This window comes from Delphinus delphis, chromosome 7, assembly GCF_949987515.2.
Source record: "Delphinus delphis chromosome 7, mDelDel1.2, whole genome shotgun sequence".
NCBI lineage: Eukaryota > Metazoa > Chordata > Mammalia > Artiodactyla > Delphinidae > Delphinus > Delphinus delphis.
In genome coordinates, this window is record NC_082689.1 from 12,088,851 (window position 1) to 12,105,159 (window position 16,309).

The window sequence follows — 16,309 nt, forward strand, 5'->3', positions numbered from 1 at the left end:
GCATATCTGCTGTCGGGTTCCAAGGATAGAGCTTCTCTGCACACTAGCTCTTGTGGATTGGATTTCTGGAAGGTTCCCAGAGATATTGCCCACATAGGGCATGTTTGCTGATAGATGGAGTGGGCACATGATTCATGCTAGAATGTGAGCTGCTTCATCATCTCGGGCGAAAACAAAACAAAGCAAAAGCAGCCAAACCAAATAAAAAGTGACAACTGCAGCAACAATCGACGGTAATGAGACTGTGACACTGATGACACCAGGGTTTTATCAGTTTAAGGTTTCTGTTCTTCCCTCGATGACTAGAATTGTTTGGTGATGCTGAAACAAAAATCAAGGGATGGCATGCCTGGGGATGGACCGTTTACCTCTGCCATGCATCGAGTACTTTGTCCTTGTGCCTGGCACAGTATCCCATTAAGTAGTGCATTAGTCAGAGTCTTCACAGAAATAGAAAAAAACCCTACATATATATTTCATATAATCATATCATATAGTATATGATATATTTTAAGGAATTGGTTCATATGATTATGGAGTCCCAAGATCTGCAGTTAGCAAGCGGGATACCCAGGAGAGACATAGTCTAGTTCCAAAGGCCAGCAGGCTTGAGAGCCAGGGAGAGCTGGTGTTTTAGTTTGAATTCCAAGGCAGGAGAAAAATACATGTGCCGACTCAAAGGAGGAATTTGGGGAAGGGTCAGCCTTTTGCTCTATTTAGGCCTTCAACTTATTAGATGCAGCCCACATTAGGGAGGGCAATCTACCATACTCAGCCTATCGGTTTAAATGTTAAGGGCCTGAGAGGGTAAAAGGAATGATGTCCGTGTCACTAGTCTAGTGTCAGCACTGCTGTAGTCACTGGTAGTTCCACACGGGAAGAAACAGTGGATAGAAGGATGGCTGCGATGATGGCATTTCTTAGGACACCTTTGGATTCATCATGAAAACAACTACTCTCTGAGCAGCTGCGGGCAGCGTTTAGTACATAAACCGTCATGCAAGTCGAGAGGTTCAAATCTTCGTGTTCACTTTAAGAACACTCGTGAAACTGCCCAGGCCATTAAGGGTAGGCACATCCGAAAAGCCACCAAGTATCTGAAGGATGTCACTTTAAAGAAGCCGTGTGTGCCGTTCCGTCGCTACAATGGTGGAGTTGGTAGGTGTGCCCAGGCCAAACAGTGGGGCTGGACGCAGGGTCGGTGGCCCAAAAAGAGTGCTGAATTTTTACTGCACATGCCCAAAAATGCAGAGAGTAATGCTGAACTTAAGGGCTTAGATGTAGATTCTCTGGTCATTGAGCGTATCCAGGTGAACAAAACCCCCAAGATGCAGCGCAGGACTTACAGAGCTCATGGTCGGATTAACTCATACATGAGCTCTCTGTGCCACACTGAGATGATCCTTACTGAAAAAGAACAGACTGTTCCTAAACCAGAAGAGGAGGTTGCCCAGAAGAAAAAGATATCCCAGAAGAAATTGAAGAAACAAAAACTTATGCCCGGGAATAAATGCTGCAAAAAATAAATGCAAATAAAAGTAAAAAAAAAAAAAAAAAGTTAAACTTATCCAAAACCACCCTCATAGAAACACCCAGAACAATGTTTGATCACATATCTGGGTACCCTGTGGTCCAGTTAATTTGACATATAAAATTAACTGTCACAGTAGTTTCAGGTGATACCAAGCATGAAAGAAAATCCCGGTTCCCTGGAGGGCCTCTAATCCTCATTTCTCAGGATTCCTGGGCTTTTCCTCTGGCTTTCGCAGTGCTGGGCATTCCACCTGTGCTTTCCTTCAAACCTCCACTTCCATTCTTTTTTGCCCAGAAACACAAAGTTGAGCTGTACTGTGTACATAATTACTTGGGGCAGCTGCCTTGTTGTCTGCTACTCATGTTAAAGTGACTGTCCCCTGTCTCAGGAGTACCAAAAGGTGGGAGGGGTTGCCGTGGAGGAGCATCAGGCATCCTTGCTGCTGAGCTCTGACTGATGCCACGTAGGGATGCTTTCCTCAGCCCATGCTGCCACTTACCCCTCTCCTGTTGGGTTTAGTGGCTCTGGAATTAAGGAACACACATGTGAGAGGTTGTGGGTAGATTGCAAAAATGGCCAGTTTTTCATGCTTGTGATTTGACTTTGAAACTCTTCGCATCGATAAGTGGGGTTTATTTCCCCACTACTTGAGTCTAGGGTGGGCTAGTAATTTGCTTTGGCAACGAAGTGCAGTGCAGGTATCAGTGATAGTTCTGAGCTCAGGCTCCAGGAGGTCTTGCGTATTTCCATACTCTCAGAACCCTGGCCGGATCATTTATGAACAAGCCCAGGCTAGCCTGTTGGAGGACAAGAGATTATGTGGAATAGAGATAAGTCATTTCCATTGAGACCATTCTAGACTAGTCTAGCTCATCTGGCCTAGTAGCCAACCATAAATGCATTAACGATCCCAACTGAGACCAGAAGAGCCACCGAGTGGATCACTGATCACAGCCCCAGTTACCGACCTGCAGAAATATGACCTAAATAAATGGCCATTGTTTTAAGCTGCTAAGTTCTGGAGTGGTTTGTTATATAGTAGAAACTAATGGATACAGTTATCACTTTATACCTGGAGTACAATTACTGATATGGACTCTCTGAGCATTTTGTAACTCCCTGTTTTGGAACAAAGAATTAATAGGATATTTCTGCTGCTGAAGTTAATAGGTTTCTTCTGCCTAGCATTTTTCTGATATAGCTTAGCTCCTACACTCTCAAAGCTGACATATGTATATAGAATAGAGTTTAGTAGTTTGGTAGAACCTTCAAATTTTAACATAGACTCCTGAATGACATAAGACACTAGGCTTTGAATATTTGTTTAATTAGGTATTCCATGGACCCCCTAAGGGTTTAAGAAAGCATGAGCCCTGGCTTCCTTCTTATTCTTGTTCAAGTAAATGCAGGTTTTAACAGGCCAAGTGGCCTAAGTAGGTGACAACTCTACTCATTTCCTATTGCATTCATAGTCTCCTGCCAAATTTCCTTGACTTCAATGGGGTCACAGATTTGAAGAATTACACAGCTATTTAGTGGTAGTGAAAGAACAATTTCAGAGGAGATTCATAGATTTTGATGACTATGAATCATACCTTAAGAATCTGTGGCTACCTTTGAAGTGCAAACCACAGGATGTATCTGATTTACTCAGCAGCTGTGCTATTCCTGTGGTTCAGTTTCCAAAAGACCTGACTGAGCTGAAAATCAATTGTTCCCACCAAGAAGACCATTGGTAAAAATGTTGGGTATGTTAACCAGAATTGTACTGAATTTTCTGGCCACACGGCCAAAATCTTGCTCAAGTTTTGGAGTTCACTGGCTTTGTAGCAATGTTTTCTTTCATGAAACTCTTGAGATCAGAGCTGAGTCTCTTAGGGATGTAGACTGTGATTCAGAAATGAGGTCTGCTCCAGCTTAATGTCCTCCTGAGGTTCTTCAGAACAGCTTGGTTTAACATAAGTTTTCTTATTGACTGGTCGAGATGTACAAACGACCTACAAGAATGGATTTTTGAATGTGTTTGGGGAAACAACTTTTATTTTTAGATTCCTTCATACTGAGTGAAGAGAAAGTGTATTCCAGATAGTCCTCTAATTATAAACTTAATCCAGTTAGCGTACCAATCTGGCAGATGTTTTAGTGTAACACAAATGAATATTTTCACTTACCTGATTTGTTTAGTTGAAGGTTCTGGTGGACCACATGTGTAAATTTCTAGGAACTATGTCTCAATTAAACGGATCACCAAATTTTTGGAGAAATCTAGTGGCTTTGCCGCCCTGCCATGTGCACATTTAAAAAATATCTTCTATTTGATTGAAAAAAGATACTACTCTTCAACTGACAAATCATTCCTATCCTTCATCAGAAACATCTTCCTTTTAAGAGGCTAACTTTATTTTGGCACAAGAGAGAGGCTGTACCTTCCTAAGGGGTGACATTATGCTTTCAGCTTAGCCAAGCCCAGCTTATTAGACTTCCAATGAAAAAAGTTAATCCAATGACAATTTGATTAGATGATGACGATGACGATGATTAGTTGTAATTACATTTACTGAGTGCTGGGCAAGACACTAAATAATCCATATTAATCATCTTATTTAATCCTCACAACAACCCTGTGAGGTAGGCACTATTATTATCCCTATTTTCAGGTGAGGAAATTGAGGCACAGAGAAGTCAAATGTCCAGGTAGCATAGCTAGGAAATGGAAGAGATGGGGCCCAAGTATGGTTTTGTTAGACTTGAAACTCATAGCCATTTCAAAATACTATATAGTATTAAATAAAGTACTAAAGAATTTCTTTTCTGCATCTTATTTTATCAAAACATGAGCAACGAGTGGCAGCTCCTTTTGCAAAGGCAAGGTGGATGCTTATAACAGTAGGGGAGGAAAAACAATTTTCCCTCTACACTTCTGAGTTCTTAGTTGAGACCTCTGTAGTAAAAGACAGATTAATAAGAGAAAAACAAATATATTTATTAACATGTAGACCTCATGTAGACATGGGAGGTGCCCAGGAAAAAAATGAGTCAAAGAGGTGGCTTAGAATTCAGGCTTCAATACCATCTCAATGATTTTTCGGGAAAGTTGGAGGTCCTAGAAGAATAGATGGGAGATATGATAGTTTGTGACAAAGTTTGTCTGGGTGTGGTGTCAACTGCTAGTCTCCCCTCCTATGATAAATCAATCTTCCGTGGTTGATGAAACTCCAAGGGAAGGAATTTACAACAATTCAGTTCCTTTTGGAGGATCTGTCTTTAGTCAGATAAGGGAAGTTCAGAGAAAGTCCCTTCCTGCATTTGCTGTTTTCAAGTGCCTACAAAATAATCAGTATACCAAAGTGGCATATTTTGGGGTGGCGTGTCCTGTGAGCCTTTAAAGCAATATCAATTGGTTTAACTTTTGGTTGAGGAACACGGAGTGTTGACTCGTAGGATAGAGTATGGGAAATGATGTCAAGTTTACCATCTCTATTGGATTATACTCTGAAAGATCTTTTAGACTTTAGATTCCATTCATGGAAGAATATTTTACCATAATTCTAGAGGCAGGGGAAAGAGAGAGGAAGAAAGAAGGTGGAGAAAGAATGAGAGAAAAGAGAGAGAGAGAGCGAGCTGCCTTTCCCACCACCAACCGACTGTTGACCATCCCATATCTCTCCAGGCTTCTTTTCATACATCCAGGACACGTCAGTGCAACTCTTAGTATTTCAGTTGCATTGCTTGGAAAATTAAAGGTCATAATACATTGTAAAGTGTGGTCTTATTTTAATTAGTTCTGTATACAGCTGCTTTTATTTGAGCTCTGTCAGCTCTTTGCCCTCCGTGGGCAGCTACAACTGGCTGGCACGCAACTAGCCAAGTACGTGTTAGTTAGCACATGAGGTAGAGTTTGTGTACCCACGTCATGAAAAGCCCATGCAATTTAGGCATTTTGAATCTTCTTGGAGCAACCCCAGTGGGATTCTGCAAGGGAGCCTGCAGAACTGACTTCTGGCTGCAGGGAAACGCAGGGCCAAGGCCTTTCCCAACCAAAATATGTTGGTGACATTTCCCTGCATAGACATCCACCCTGGTTATCGAGGAAATCCCCGGTGCCTGGAGAGGTAGGAGAAGTGGATTCGAAGATGCTCATCTCGTGTAGCCGGCCTCAGAGAGCCTTTGACAAGGGAGGAAGAAGCTAGGATGACTCACTCCACATTTGCTGGGTGGGTCACACGCCTGCCTGCCCAACGGAACAGGAAGGCCCTTATTGTACTCAATTGTTTTCCTGAATGCCTTTCTCAACAACAGTGAAAGGAAACATTACCCTTTGGCTTCGAGCCATCCAGGCTACTCCGTACTTACAGTGCTCAGAATGTAAAAGTTGGGTTCAGCGAAAACCTGCCGAGATGCACGGCTGCAGTTCTTTCTGTCTGTGTTTCAGATTAAACGGCTGCCTTCTGCGGTAAACAATCCCGGATGATTTAAGACAACGGGAACTCCCTTTACTAGCAAAACCCCCAACCCAAGTCTGACTGTTTGTTTTACAGGCCCGTTTCACCATCCAGTAACCCCATGGGGGGCCTCGACACCACCCTCCACTGCATCGCTTGAATAAAATACACGAAAGGCCCCGCAGTCCAGCTACACCCTTCTTGGAGCTGATCGCTCCAGAGGGACGGGGCGGGTGGGGAAGTGTGGCCTGGGGAAAAAGAGGAGGAGGAAACTAGAAGGTTCGTTGATATGCAAAAGAGGCCTGGAGAGCTTTAGTCTCTGGGTGGGATTACAGGCACGGTAAGGCCCCAAGGATAGTGCTCCTATCGTCAGAGCGCCCAGAAGACCTTAACACCACTCCCCACTCCGGAGAGTCTGCGCATCATTGTCAGGGGTTGTGGTGTCCCTCCTGGGCACAAGCCAGGTCATTCTTCTCCCTTGGACCCCCTGCCCGGGCCCTTGCCTGTCCCTCTGCTGCCCACTCCTGAGAAGGCAGCTCCCCTGGGCTCAGGGGCCAGACTTGTGCTGCAGTTTGTGGTAGAAAATAGGGTCGGGGGATGAGGTGGAAAGAATAGTTCTCTCCTTGACGCAGGATCGCTCTGCGCCCCGAGCAGCCCTCACTGTGCTCAGTGTGCCAGCAGCCTCCAGGCCTCGGCTTCCTGAGCTGGACTCCGCTCTCCCTCCTCAGAGGCTCGAGCTGGAGGCTGGAGGGGGGCTCAGGAGGGCGGGGTGGCGCCAGGAGGGCAGATTGCACGCCGTTCCTTCTGATGCCAAAAGCTCAGCTTCTCTGGACACCGGCGCCAAGAACTGAATTGTGGGGAGGGCTTGGGGTGAGGTGCAAAAGCACAGCCTTATTAGTTTGCCAGGCAAAGGGGGACACAGAGGGCTCCTGCCTCAAGAAGCTAAGTGTCCCAAGCCGGGAGGATGTGACGAGGAGTTTTATAGCAATACTTCAGGGGTGGGGCTGCTGAGAGAATTAGGGTGTGTGCAGGGTCTCAGGTGCTTGGTCTCCCAATCTTGATGAGCTTCTCTGGTCCCTTTAATCTCGCCTCAGGTGGATTCTTAGCTGCTCCTCCGTGGATTAGCAACTGTTTGAATCTGCTCTTTGGAACTCAGGGAAGGTCATGGAGGCTGGAGTCTTGCCTACGAGAAACGGGGGATGAAAAGGCTTCCATGCCCGGGAACCCCACGGGGTCCCCGCTTGGTTTCATTTCTGGCCTCACACCCTGGCTTCTGCCTTCTTCCAGATTCTTCTGCACCTGCTCCATCCACTTCTTATTCCCGGACTGGCTCGCAGACACAGGCGAAGGGTTTCTTGGCCCATCTGTTCTGACACAACTGAAAGCTGAAATCAGAGCTCACCCAGAAGATCCCGCCTTGTGCGTTTATTCCACATCCTCCAGGGATTTTGTCAGTTTATAGCAATACATACCCAGAAAGGCAGGTTGCCAAAAAGTTTCCTGGGCTCCAAATAGTTTGGGCAACTAGAGTAAGGAAAAGCAAACAGGTGCTTTGCTGTAGGACTTCTCAGGGACAGAACCGTGTGGCTGCGTGCTGTGACTTTGCAGAGAGGCTCAGATGTGTCGGTTAACTTGTCTGCTTAAGTACTAATCTCTAGTTCCGAAGTGGGAACCATGCGCAGGGGCTTTTCTGTCAACTGAGTGGGACTTTCTCAGAGAATTCGGGCTCACTGGACAGGAATAACACTCCAGGCAGCTTTGTGGCTGCCTCTAGCCCCCCTGAATCCACTGAGGGGAGGGGGAGGGTCTGGGCTCGGGAGAGGGAAAGCTTAGGGCTTTCAGAGCTCTGAGCAGGGTGCCGGGTACACATCATCGTGTACATTTAATGCACTTCATTGGGAGCAGAGTGGGGACAGCGATTGTGATGTCATGTTCCAGGGGTCGGAGTGGGAGAGCAGCATGGGACCTCAGGCTGCCCCTGACAAAGGGTTGGAAGATTCATCCTTTTGGGAGAACTAACCGGTAGAGTCAGGGCTCCTAGTGGAAACAGCCAAGCTTATGCAAGCTAGGGTGCGTACGCTCGCATGGCCCACAGTTCTCTAAGGGACATCAAAAAACAAGCAAGCAAAATCCCAACAACAACAAAAGCCAAACCACACCCTTAAATTCAAACATCACGTTACTATACACCTAATGTTTGTAAAACATACTGTCAGCATGTTTTAACCGGATGGAACCATCATGCTCATGCATTGGGGCCAGAGTGAAAACCTCATTACAGAGCAGTATTTAGAAGCCTAAACTCCGGGGGCCAGGGGCAAAGGGGGGCTGTCTGGAGACGACAATCAGTACACAATGTTGCTAACGTTGGAACCACCTCTGCCTTTTTTTTTTTTAAAGAAACATCTCCTATTAACACCTCTTGGAAATAACATTTCATGGAACAGTTAGGAACATGTTCATCTATATAAATTCCAACTTTCTTTGTTCTCTTTTCGGGGACAAAAGAGATCAGCAGAATATCTAAAGCAGAAATGAACAACATCCAACCACGCAGTTTTCAAAGCACTTTTTTGACAATTTTATGTTTAAAAAATTACATTCTTATGGCGACCCAGCGAGGAAGTTCTAGAAGGTATTAAGAAACTGCCGCCCCCCCCCACTTTTTTCCTAGTCTTATTGAAGTATGATTGACAAATGAAATTGTAAGATATTTAAAGTGTGCAACATATTGATTATATATATAATCCATATATATATATATATATATATGTCACGCACAATGTGAAAGAATTTTCCCCATCAAGTTAATGAACACATCCATTGCCTCCCATAGTTACCCTTTTATCTTGTGAGAACAAGTTCTCTCTTAGCAAATTTCAGTGACACTGTACAGTGTTGTCAACGGTATTTACCGTGTTATGCATGAGATCCCCAACTCTTACTCATCTTGTAAGGCTAGTTTGTTTATTTTATCAACCTCTCCCTATTTCCCCCTCCACCCCCCCCAGCACCTGGCAACCACTTTAGGAGTTCGATGATTCCACATATAAGCGATACCAAAAGGTATTTGTACGGACCCCTTTTTAACGATAAAGAAGTTGACGTTCACCTGTGGGAGGGAAAGGGCGATTAGGATTAATCATCACTTGACACTAGTGTCTTCCTAGCTCTTTAGTTTTACTTCACTTTGGCTCATCATGTATGATTTGTAATCTTGTAAATATATTTGTCCACTTTCCCACCGGATTATAATGTACTTGAGGTCCTGAAGTGTGTTTTACTCTCTCCCCAGGCTCTGCTTCCTCATCCAGTACCTTACTTTGTGACTTCAAAGTATTTGATAAATTGGGAGTGAATGGAATCAGTAGCAGGACCAAACATTCAGTTTTGAATGCTTTGAAGCTTTCATCTACCACCCAGCAATGCTGCCCTCTACCACACAGTGGTGGTGGCACCTAATAGGGGTTTTGCTGTATCAGTGTTAGAACAGCAAGAAGAGATTAGTACTGTGTTCTGTAGGGGGGTCTTCATAGAGAATTCATCATGACCAGTTCAACAAAGACTTTTTGGATCAGTATGTGGTTTTACACAATCCCTTTTTGTTTTCTTTCCCTAATCATACACCACTGCATGGGAATTTGCTTTTGGAAATGTGGAGAAGCAGTCTTCTTTCATTTATTTAGAGTTAAAATGTATACACGTATAATTTTCCTATTTTGCTTGTTTTTTTCTATATTATATTTTATACAATTTTGAATTTATTTTCTCTGAGTTTAGACACTCATAAGATTCCTGACATTGGCCAATTTCTGCCTGGGCTATGAGAAATGAGATCAATCCCTACAGTACAGGGGAGAGAGAACATTTTTTCAGGGCGTCCAGTGTGTGTACTGTGTGACCTCAGGCAACTTACTTAATCTCTCAAGGTGTGTTGCCTTGTCTGTAAAGAAATCCTTATTGCCTGTATAGGACTTGTAATGAGAATTAAGTGAAATCAGACCTAAGCTAGCTCATATGGACCCATACCATGTGCTCGATAAATCTTTATTTTCCATCCACTTCCTCTATTTTTAACTCTGAGGTATATTTATTATGTAACCTTGAGAGAGCTCTTTCAACACTTAGGCGTAATATCAGTCTACATTTATTCTTACTTTTTTTCCATTAGCCTATGCTTTCCCACAATAAATTCTAAACACCCTGAGGATAGAATAATGTATTTTATTTTTAAGTGTTTTTATCCCCACCTACGATATGCTCATCATCAAGTAGGTGATCATACACTTTTTAACTAGCTTTTCTTTATTTCAGCTTCATCATTTGTCATGTGGTGATAATGACTGTATTTGCCCCTGTATAAGAAATTAATAAGAAATGGAAAAAAACGCATAAATCTCAGATATTCATGGTGGAGATCTGAGGTGGTGTTGCTGTTGACTATTGATTTACCCTACGATTTCCCTAATCAGAGGACACTGGGATCTATACTCATCACTCATTTCTCTCTGTGTGGCAGGATTCCCAGCTCAATCTGCAAATTGGCAAGCAGCGAAGTTTGTGCAGACAAGAGAGTCAGAAATAAAGTGACTCTATAATTTGTTGTTCAAATGGGAACACATGTGAAAGTGAAAAGTGTTGCTATTAGCAATGGTGGTAAACCAGGGCTGTACAGGGCAAACCATGGTCACTCTGGCTGTAGTGTTGGGTACCAAGGTTATCTCTGCTTTGTGACAGCCACCCCTCACTAACCCCATTGATATTAGAATATTGAGACAATTATAATATTAATTGAATTTTGTATGCACTCTGCAGCATGTATTTAACACATGCATTTCTTGACCACTGTCTATTAGTAACTGATTGGGGTACTATGTTGCTAAATGAAGCATATTCTGTTGAAGAGAACTATCTAAGTAAGAGAAGAGTCCAAGTATAGCAGAAGTCCATAGTGTCTTTTTTTTCCCATGGTGTCTTTTAACATGCAACTCACAATTGAATGAGAGCCTCAGCTGTGGCGCTGCTACCCATATTACCTGTGTTTCTTTCCCAAGCTACCTGGTCTCTCTGCAGCCCCTGGGCAGCATAATGCCAGCTGTAAGAATTTTCTCTGTAAGGTAATAATCAGTTTCGCTCCAAGAGAACTTACTCTTGTAGAGTGAGTTCTTGTAGAGCTGGGAGAGAAATTTCTTTGCAAACAAAAAATGCCTAAACTGCTAGAGTTATTAATTCTTTACATTTGTCCTCATTTTGTTAGAAGTTGGCTCTCCGAGGACTTGTAATGTCTTCAGTGATATGGTAATAACCACTGAGACCATAACTTTGTCTTTCATGGAAGACCAATAAATCCACAAAGTATTTAAAATAAAGATGTATATTTAAACGGTTTCACATATGAGATTACTGCCTATTAGCCAGATGGGAATCAGATGCCTCCTGATGTGCAGTTACCCAATGAGCATATTTTTTTGTAAATAAAAATCTTTTTGACTAAGAAGGTAAGACTTTTTCTGCTGTTTCTCACCTAGCAATGGGGTTTTATGGCCTGTCTGAAGAGCCTAATGATCTCTTCTAACAATGTGTTTAATGGTACATTTTGTTCACTAGGATATTGTAAAGAGGACTGAACATGAAGAAAATCAAGCTCAAATCCATACCTTACCTTTTATTAGCTAAATGGCTTTAAGCCAGTTACTTTATCACTACGGCCCTCAGTGTTCTCATTTGTCTAGTTCTTTTACAGATCAAATGAGATAACATATGTCCAACACTCTGTCTAGCCTAGAGTCAAAAAGTTAATAAACCTAATTAGGATATAGTAGCATGAGGTGTGGGCCTTTTGTTTACCTCCCTAGCATGGATGCTTGAACACTTAATAAATAGTAGTGGAATGGATAAATAGTACTGACTAGAAGAATAATTGATCATTTTAACATGTCCCCATGAATTCATTTAGCATAGTGTTGTACATATGTTGTACCTTCCATCTCTCCTATTCTGGGCCTGGAAGTAAAAATGTGAAAGGTGAATAGAATCAGCACATTTCACAATTCTTCAAGTTATTCAATCATCATTTTTCACTTGTTTGTTCTTCCCTTCACCCTGGCATCTATTACATGTGTAGATCATTAAGAATCTCTGTGGCCTTGCTACTCATGACCAGCATCATCTGAAAATTTGTTAGGGATGAAGAATCTTGGGCCTCACCCCAGCTTTACTGAATCAGAATCTGTGTTTTAACGAGATCCAGATGATACAAGTGAACATTAACATCTGGGAGGCCCTGCTCTAAGAATGAAGGAGTCTGTTTGGTGTCTTCTAGGAGCTCACAATTTAATTGGGAAGGCAAGCATGTACATAGATAGCTAGTATGGATCTCAGACTGCATGCCTTGGTGTGCACAAAATATGACTTTATTTTTCCTGTAACTCAGTTTAATTCCTGTTTCCAGCTCCATATGTTGGCATGGTGGAAACTTCGTCTCAAACAATGCAGAGCTTTGCTCACTCCCTCCTGGTGCAATAGCAAGTTTTAGGGATGAGAGATGATCAGTTCATTAGTCATCTGTTCACTGAGGTGTTCTCTGAGATTCCATGGGCTGCATTGGTCCTTGTTTTCCTACAGATGTGATAGTCTTATTTATTTATTTATTTTTCTTATGGACCCCTTAGAGCCTAGTGGCTGAATGTCCCTAAGCTTGATGCCATGAGGGGACACGAAGATTTCAGGGGGGCTTCCCAGGGCCCTGTAGGCTTGGACATGAGCCCATGAACCTCTGCCCAAGAGGTAGAACAGGTGAAGAGAGTGTATGAGTGTGTGTGTTTCTTCTGAGCCCCACTTGAAACTTTGCTCTTATTATTCTTTCTCTTACTCTTAGCTCAGGAAAGCTCTTTCAACCCTCGGGGAAATCCTTCCCTCTCTTGATTTCTTATATTTTCCTCAGAGGCACCAGCATGATCTCTTAATGGGTTTAAGTTCTTGGAACCACAAATGCCAGGAGGTTCTGCCACACACAACAATTCCCTGAGGCAAGGGGCACTGGGCCTCCTCTTCCCTTGTATGAAGGAAGAGGGGGAGATTTCCATGAGGTCAATTCAAATAAAATAATATCTCATCAATATTATTTCGCTAAGAATAATAGAACGGAAAAATAAAGAGAGATTAACTACAGAGTGAGACATAAACTGGGGCCTGACTGTGTAGTAGTACATGAATGAGAAAGTCATTCATTAAGGAAAATCCACACAAGTTTCCATTAAGTGATTTGCCTAAGGTCATATAATTAGTCCATGGTAGACCTGGAACTTTCTCCCAGATCTTCTGATTCCAAGGCCTCTGATGCACATTGTTGACTAGAGTGACACAGATTTATTTCTTCATTCAAGTCTTTACTGGGTAAATTTGTGTAAGTGGGTTAGCATAATATACTGCTTTTGACAGGTTTAACATCCTTAAAATTCCAATAGATTGGTAACTGGGGTGCACACCTGTTGATTTTGCCTTCTTAGCATGCAGTTCCCTTATTTCTGATAACAAAACATTGCTTTTCCTTTAAGGGCCAAATCTGCCCTGTTATGTGTAGATTTGGTGGGACAGTACCCTGGCTCTTTACTGGCCTAAGGCTGAACAGGTTGGCTTAGATCTGTCTTGGCAAGTTGAATCTTCAGCGGGTAACTTGATGGGAAAATTTCCCCCATTCTATGCAGAATCCCCCAGAGACCAAGAGTTTCTATCACCTACATCTTTGAAGACTTCCTGGCCCTAATCCTTTCTGAGGCCTATATGATCAGATTTTTCTCTGATTTTTATGAATTTCTTCAAACCCTTCCAATGAATCCCCTTTGTGATTAGGTTAACCAGATTGATTTTTGTTGCTTACACCCAAAGTTTCCCTAACTTATATAGGAATTATGAAAGAAATCAAAAAGAGAAACAAGATTTTTTCTTGTGGCAGATTTAACAACCGTCAGATATAGTCTCTTCCTTTTCTCTTCCATAGAAGAAGTAAACTTTCCCACTCTTTTAATGTTGGACTTGGCCATGTGACTGTCTTTGGCTTCATTTGGTTTTAGAATGCGATTTGCTTTGGTAAATGTGATATTAGTGGGTGTGACCCAACAGAGGCTGGAAATGCTCTTGCCTTCTGCTGTTGCCATGAAAAGAACATTCCTAGATTAGTCCACAGGTTCCAGGAGGAAGATGAGAATCTCAAGGAAAAGAGTCAACCTGTTGAACTGCCCCAGCCTAGATCAGCAGATCCCTAGCCAATCCACAGATAAGTGAACCAAATAAATATTTATCGTTGCATACCTCTGAGATCTTTTGCTGTTTGTTATACAACACTTTTGTAGCAATAACAAACCTATATAGGAATTTGTATTGTCTGGTATTGGCTGCAAGAAAAACCTAAAAGATATGGAACTGGACGGTGGGTATATGTTGGAAAAATGTTGAAGAAACTATCATAAAAGTCTGAAGAAATGATGGCTCATGTTATATAACCATGAAGCATTTGGTATAACAATCTTCTGTGATAAACTAGAAGATAGCAATGTAACCAGTGAACTGTGGACTTAGGCAACATGGTTTCTATTGTTGAGGTATTGGCAGCCTTCTTTTAGCTACATATGATGAACTCAGAAAATAACTAGCAGGTTTGAAATAGAATTTTGAGGGACCGTAGAGACCTAGAACGTGCTGGTTTATGAAAAAAAAAGTTTCTCATGCTATCTTTCCATTCAGTAATTTTCTTTTTCTGTGATAGTTTTGTCTGGTTTTGGTATCAGGGTGATGGTGGCCTCATAGAATGAGTTCGAAAGTGTTCCTTCCTCTGCAATTTTTTGGAACAGTTTGATAAGTACAGGTGTTAACTCCTCTCTAAATATTTGGTAGAATTCACCTGGGAAGCCATCTGGTCCTGGGCTTTTGTTTCTTGTGTATTTTAAAATTACTGATTCAATTTCGTCACTGGTAATTGGTCTGTTCATATTTTCTATTTCTTTCTGGTTCAGTCTTGGGAGATTGTACCTTTCTAAGAATTTGTCCATTGTTTCTAGGTTGTCCATTTTATTGGCATAGAGTTGTTCCTAGTAGTCTCTTATGATCCTTTGCATTTCTGTGGTGTCATTCAGTAAGTAATTCTTAAATGAAGATATAGCCTGAGAGCGTGGAGTTCAGGTCCTCCAGCAACATATGGCCTTCTACTCCAGCCTTTACTCCAAGGCTTTAAGACCAAAAGCAAGTCTTGAGCTGTAACACCTTTTAAAAAACGCTTGAAAAAAATCAAATGGCATCTAGAACATCCTTTCAGCTGGATTTTAGAAAGCTTAAGGGTGTGTCTCCCAGCAGTTTGCTAATACGAGACCAGTAATTAAGTCGAGAGAGAGAGAGAGAGAGAGAGAGGCATGCCTTGAAAATAATGGTGGGTGTGGCTTTTGGAATATGAAATAGATCACAATAGTTAATAATATACAAGTATAGTAGATGTTTATTCATTTCAAAAATAGTTTAAAATTATAAATAAAAAAATTTTCCTTTTAAATACTCAAAATGTCTAAGCAACTAAAACCTAGATATCTGTCATGTGAAAATTTGCTCTGAGACAATGCACCATAAAGAATAGAAATTCTAATAAAATGGAATGTAAATTAGAATGAAATGTCAGATATTTCCCTTCTCTGCCAGAAACGAGTTGAGATTATTATTTCCATTAGTGGACTGTGAACACACAAAGGTTTACAATAATAAAAAGCATGTATCACTGATTCAGGGAGACATTCACAAGGCATATGATGAATATCAGGAAACAAATTCAAAGCAGGAAGTTCAGAATTAGAGACAGATGAAATAACACTTCTAGTGAGATCTTTGAAACTTAAGACACACCATTGAAAAACAAGGAAGACCAAAATTAAAGTTGGCTAAAATGGGCTTTCTTTAGTGCATTTCAGAGCTTTCTCTTCTCAAGTCACCAAAATTTACAAAGTTAAAAATGGAATGAATGTGCCAATGCTTTTTAAAAAGAAGCCAAACATTTTAACAATGAAAGAAGTTGATTTGACCTTCTTTATCTTTTACCAGTAAAAATTAAAATCAGCTTTCTGAAAGCTTTATATGCTATAGTTCAATGACGTTGACCCATTTTTAGTAGTGATAAAGACTTTTTTATCCTCTATATTCTAAAACTTTCTTGTTTTGTTTTGTTTTTGTGGGATCCTTTCCTTGTTAAAAGGTAAGATCCAAGAATCAAGCACCACCATAAATATCCTTTTCATAGCTGAGTCCCTCGAAATACGTTGTTGAATATGGTAGCCACTAGCCACATGGGGCTATT

General features: G+C 41.8%; 1 protein-coding gene and 1 non-coding gene across 2 annotated transcripts; both read left to right on the forward strand.

Moving 5' to 3' along the window:
* Positions 1 to 902: 902 nt before the first annotated feature.
* On the forward strand, positions 903 to 968 carry LOC132428789 (small nucleolar RNA SNORD58). The gene has a single exon (XR_009520187.1). It is a non-coding gene; the product is annotated as a small nucleolar RNA SNORD58 (small nucleolar RNA).
* LOC132428763 (large ribosomal subunit protein uL22-like) lies at positions 912 to 1,526 on the forward strand (the record flags this gene model as incomplete). The annotated part of the gene is made up of 1 exon (XM_069540877.1): positions 912 to 1,526. A coding segment is annotated over one exon (615 nt), but the record flags the coding sequence as incomplete, so codon positions are not given.
* Positions 1,527 to 16,309: the final 14,783 nt, after the last annotated feature.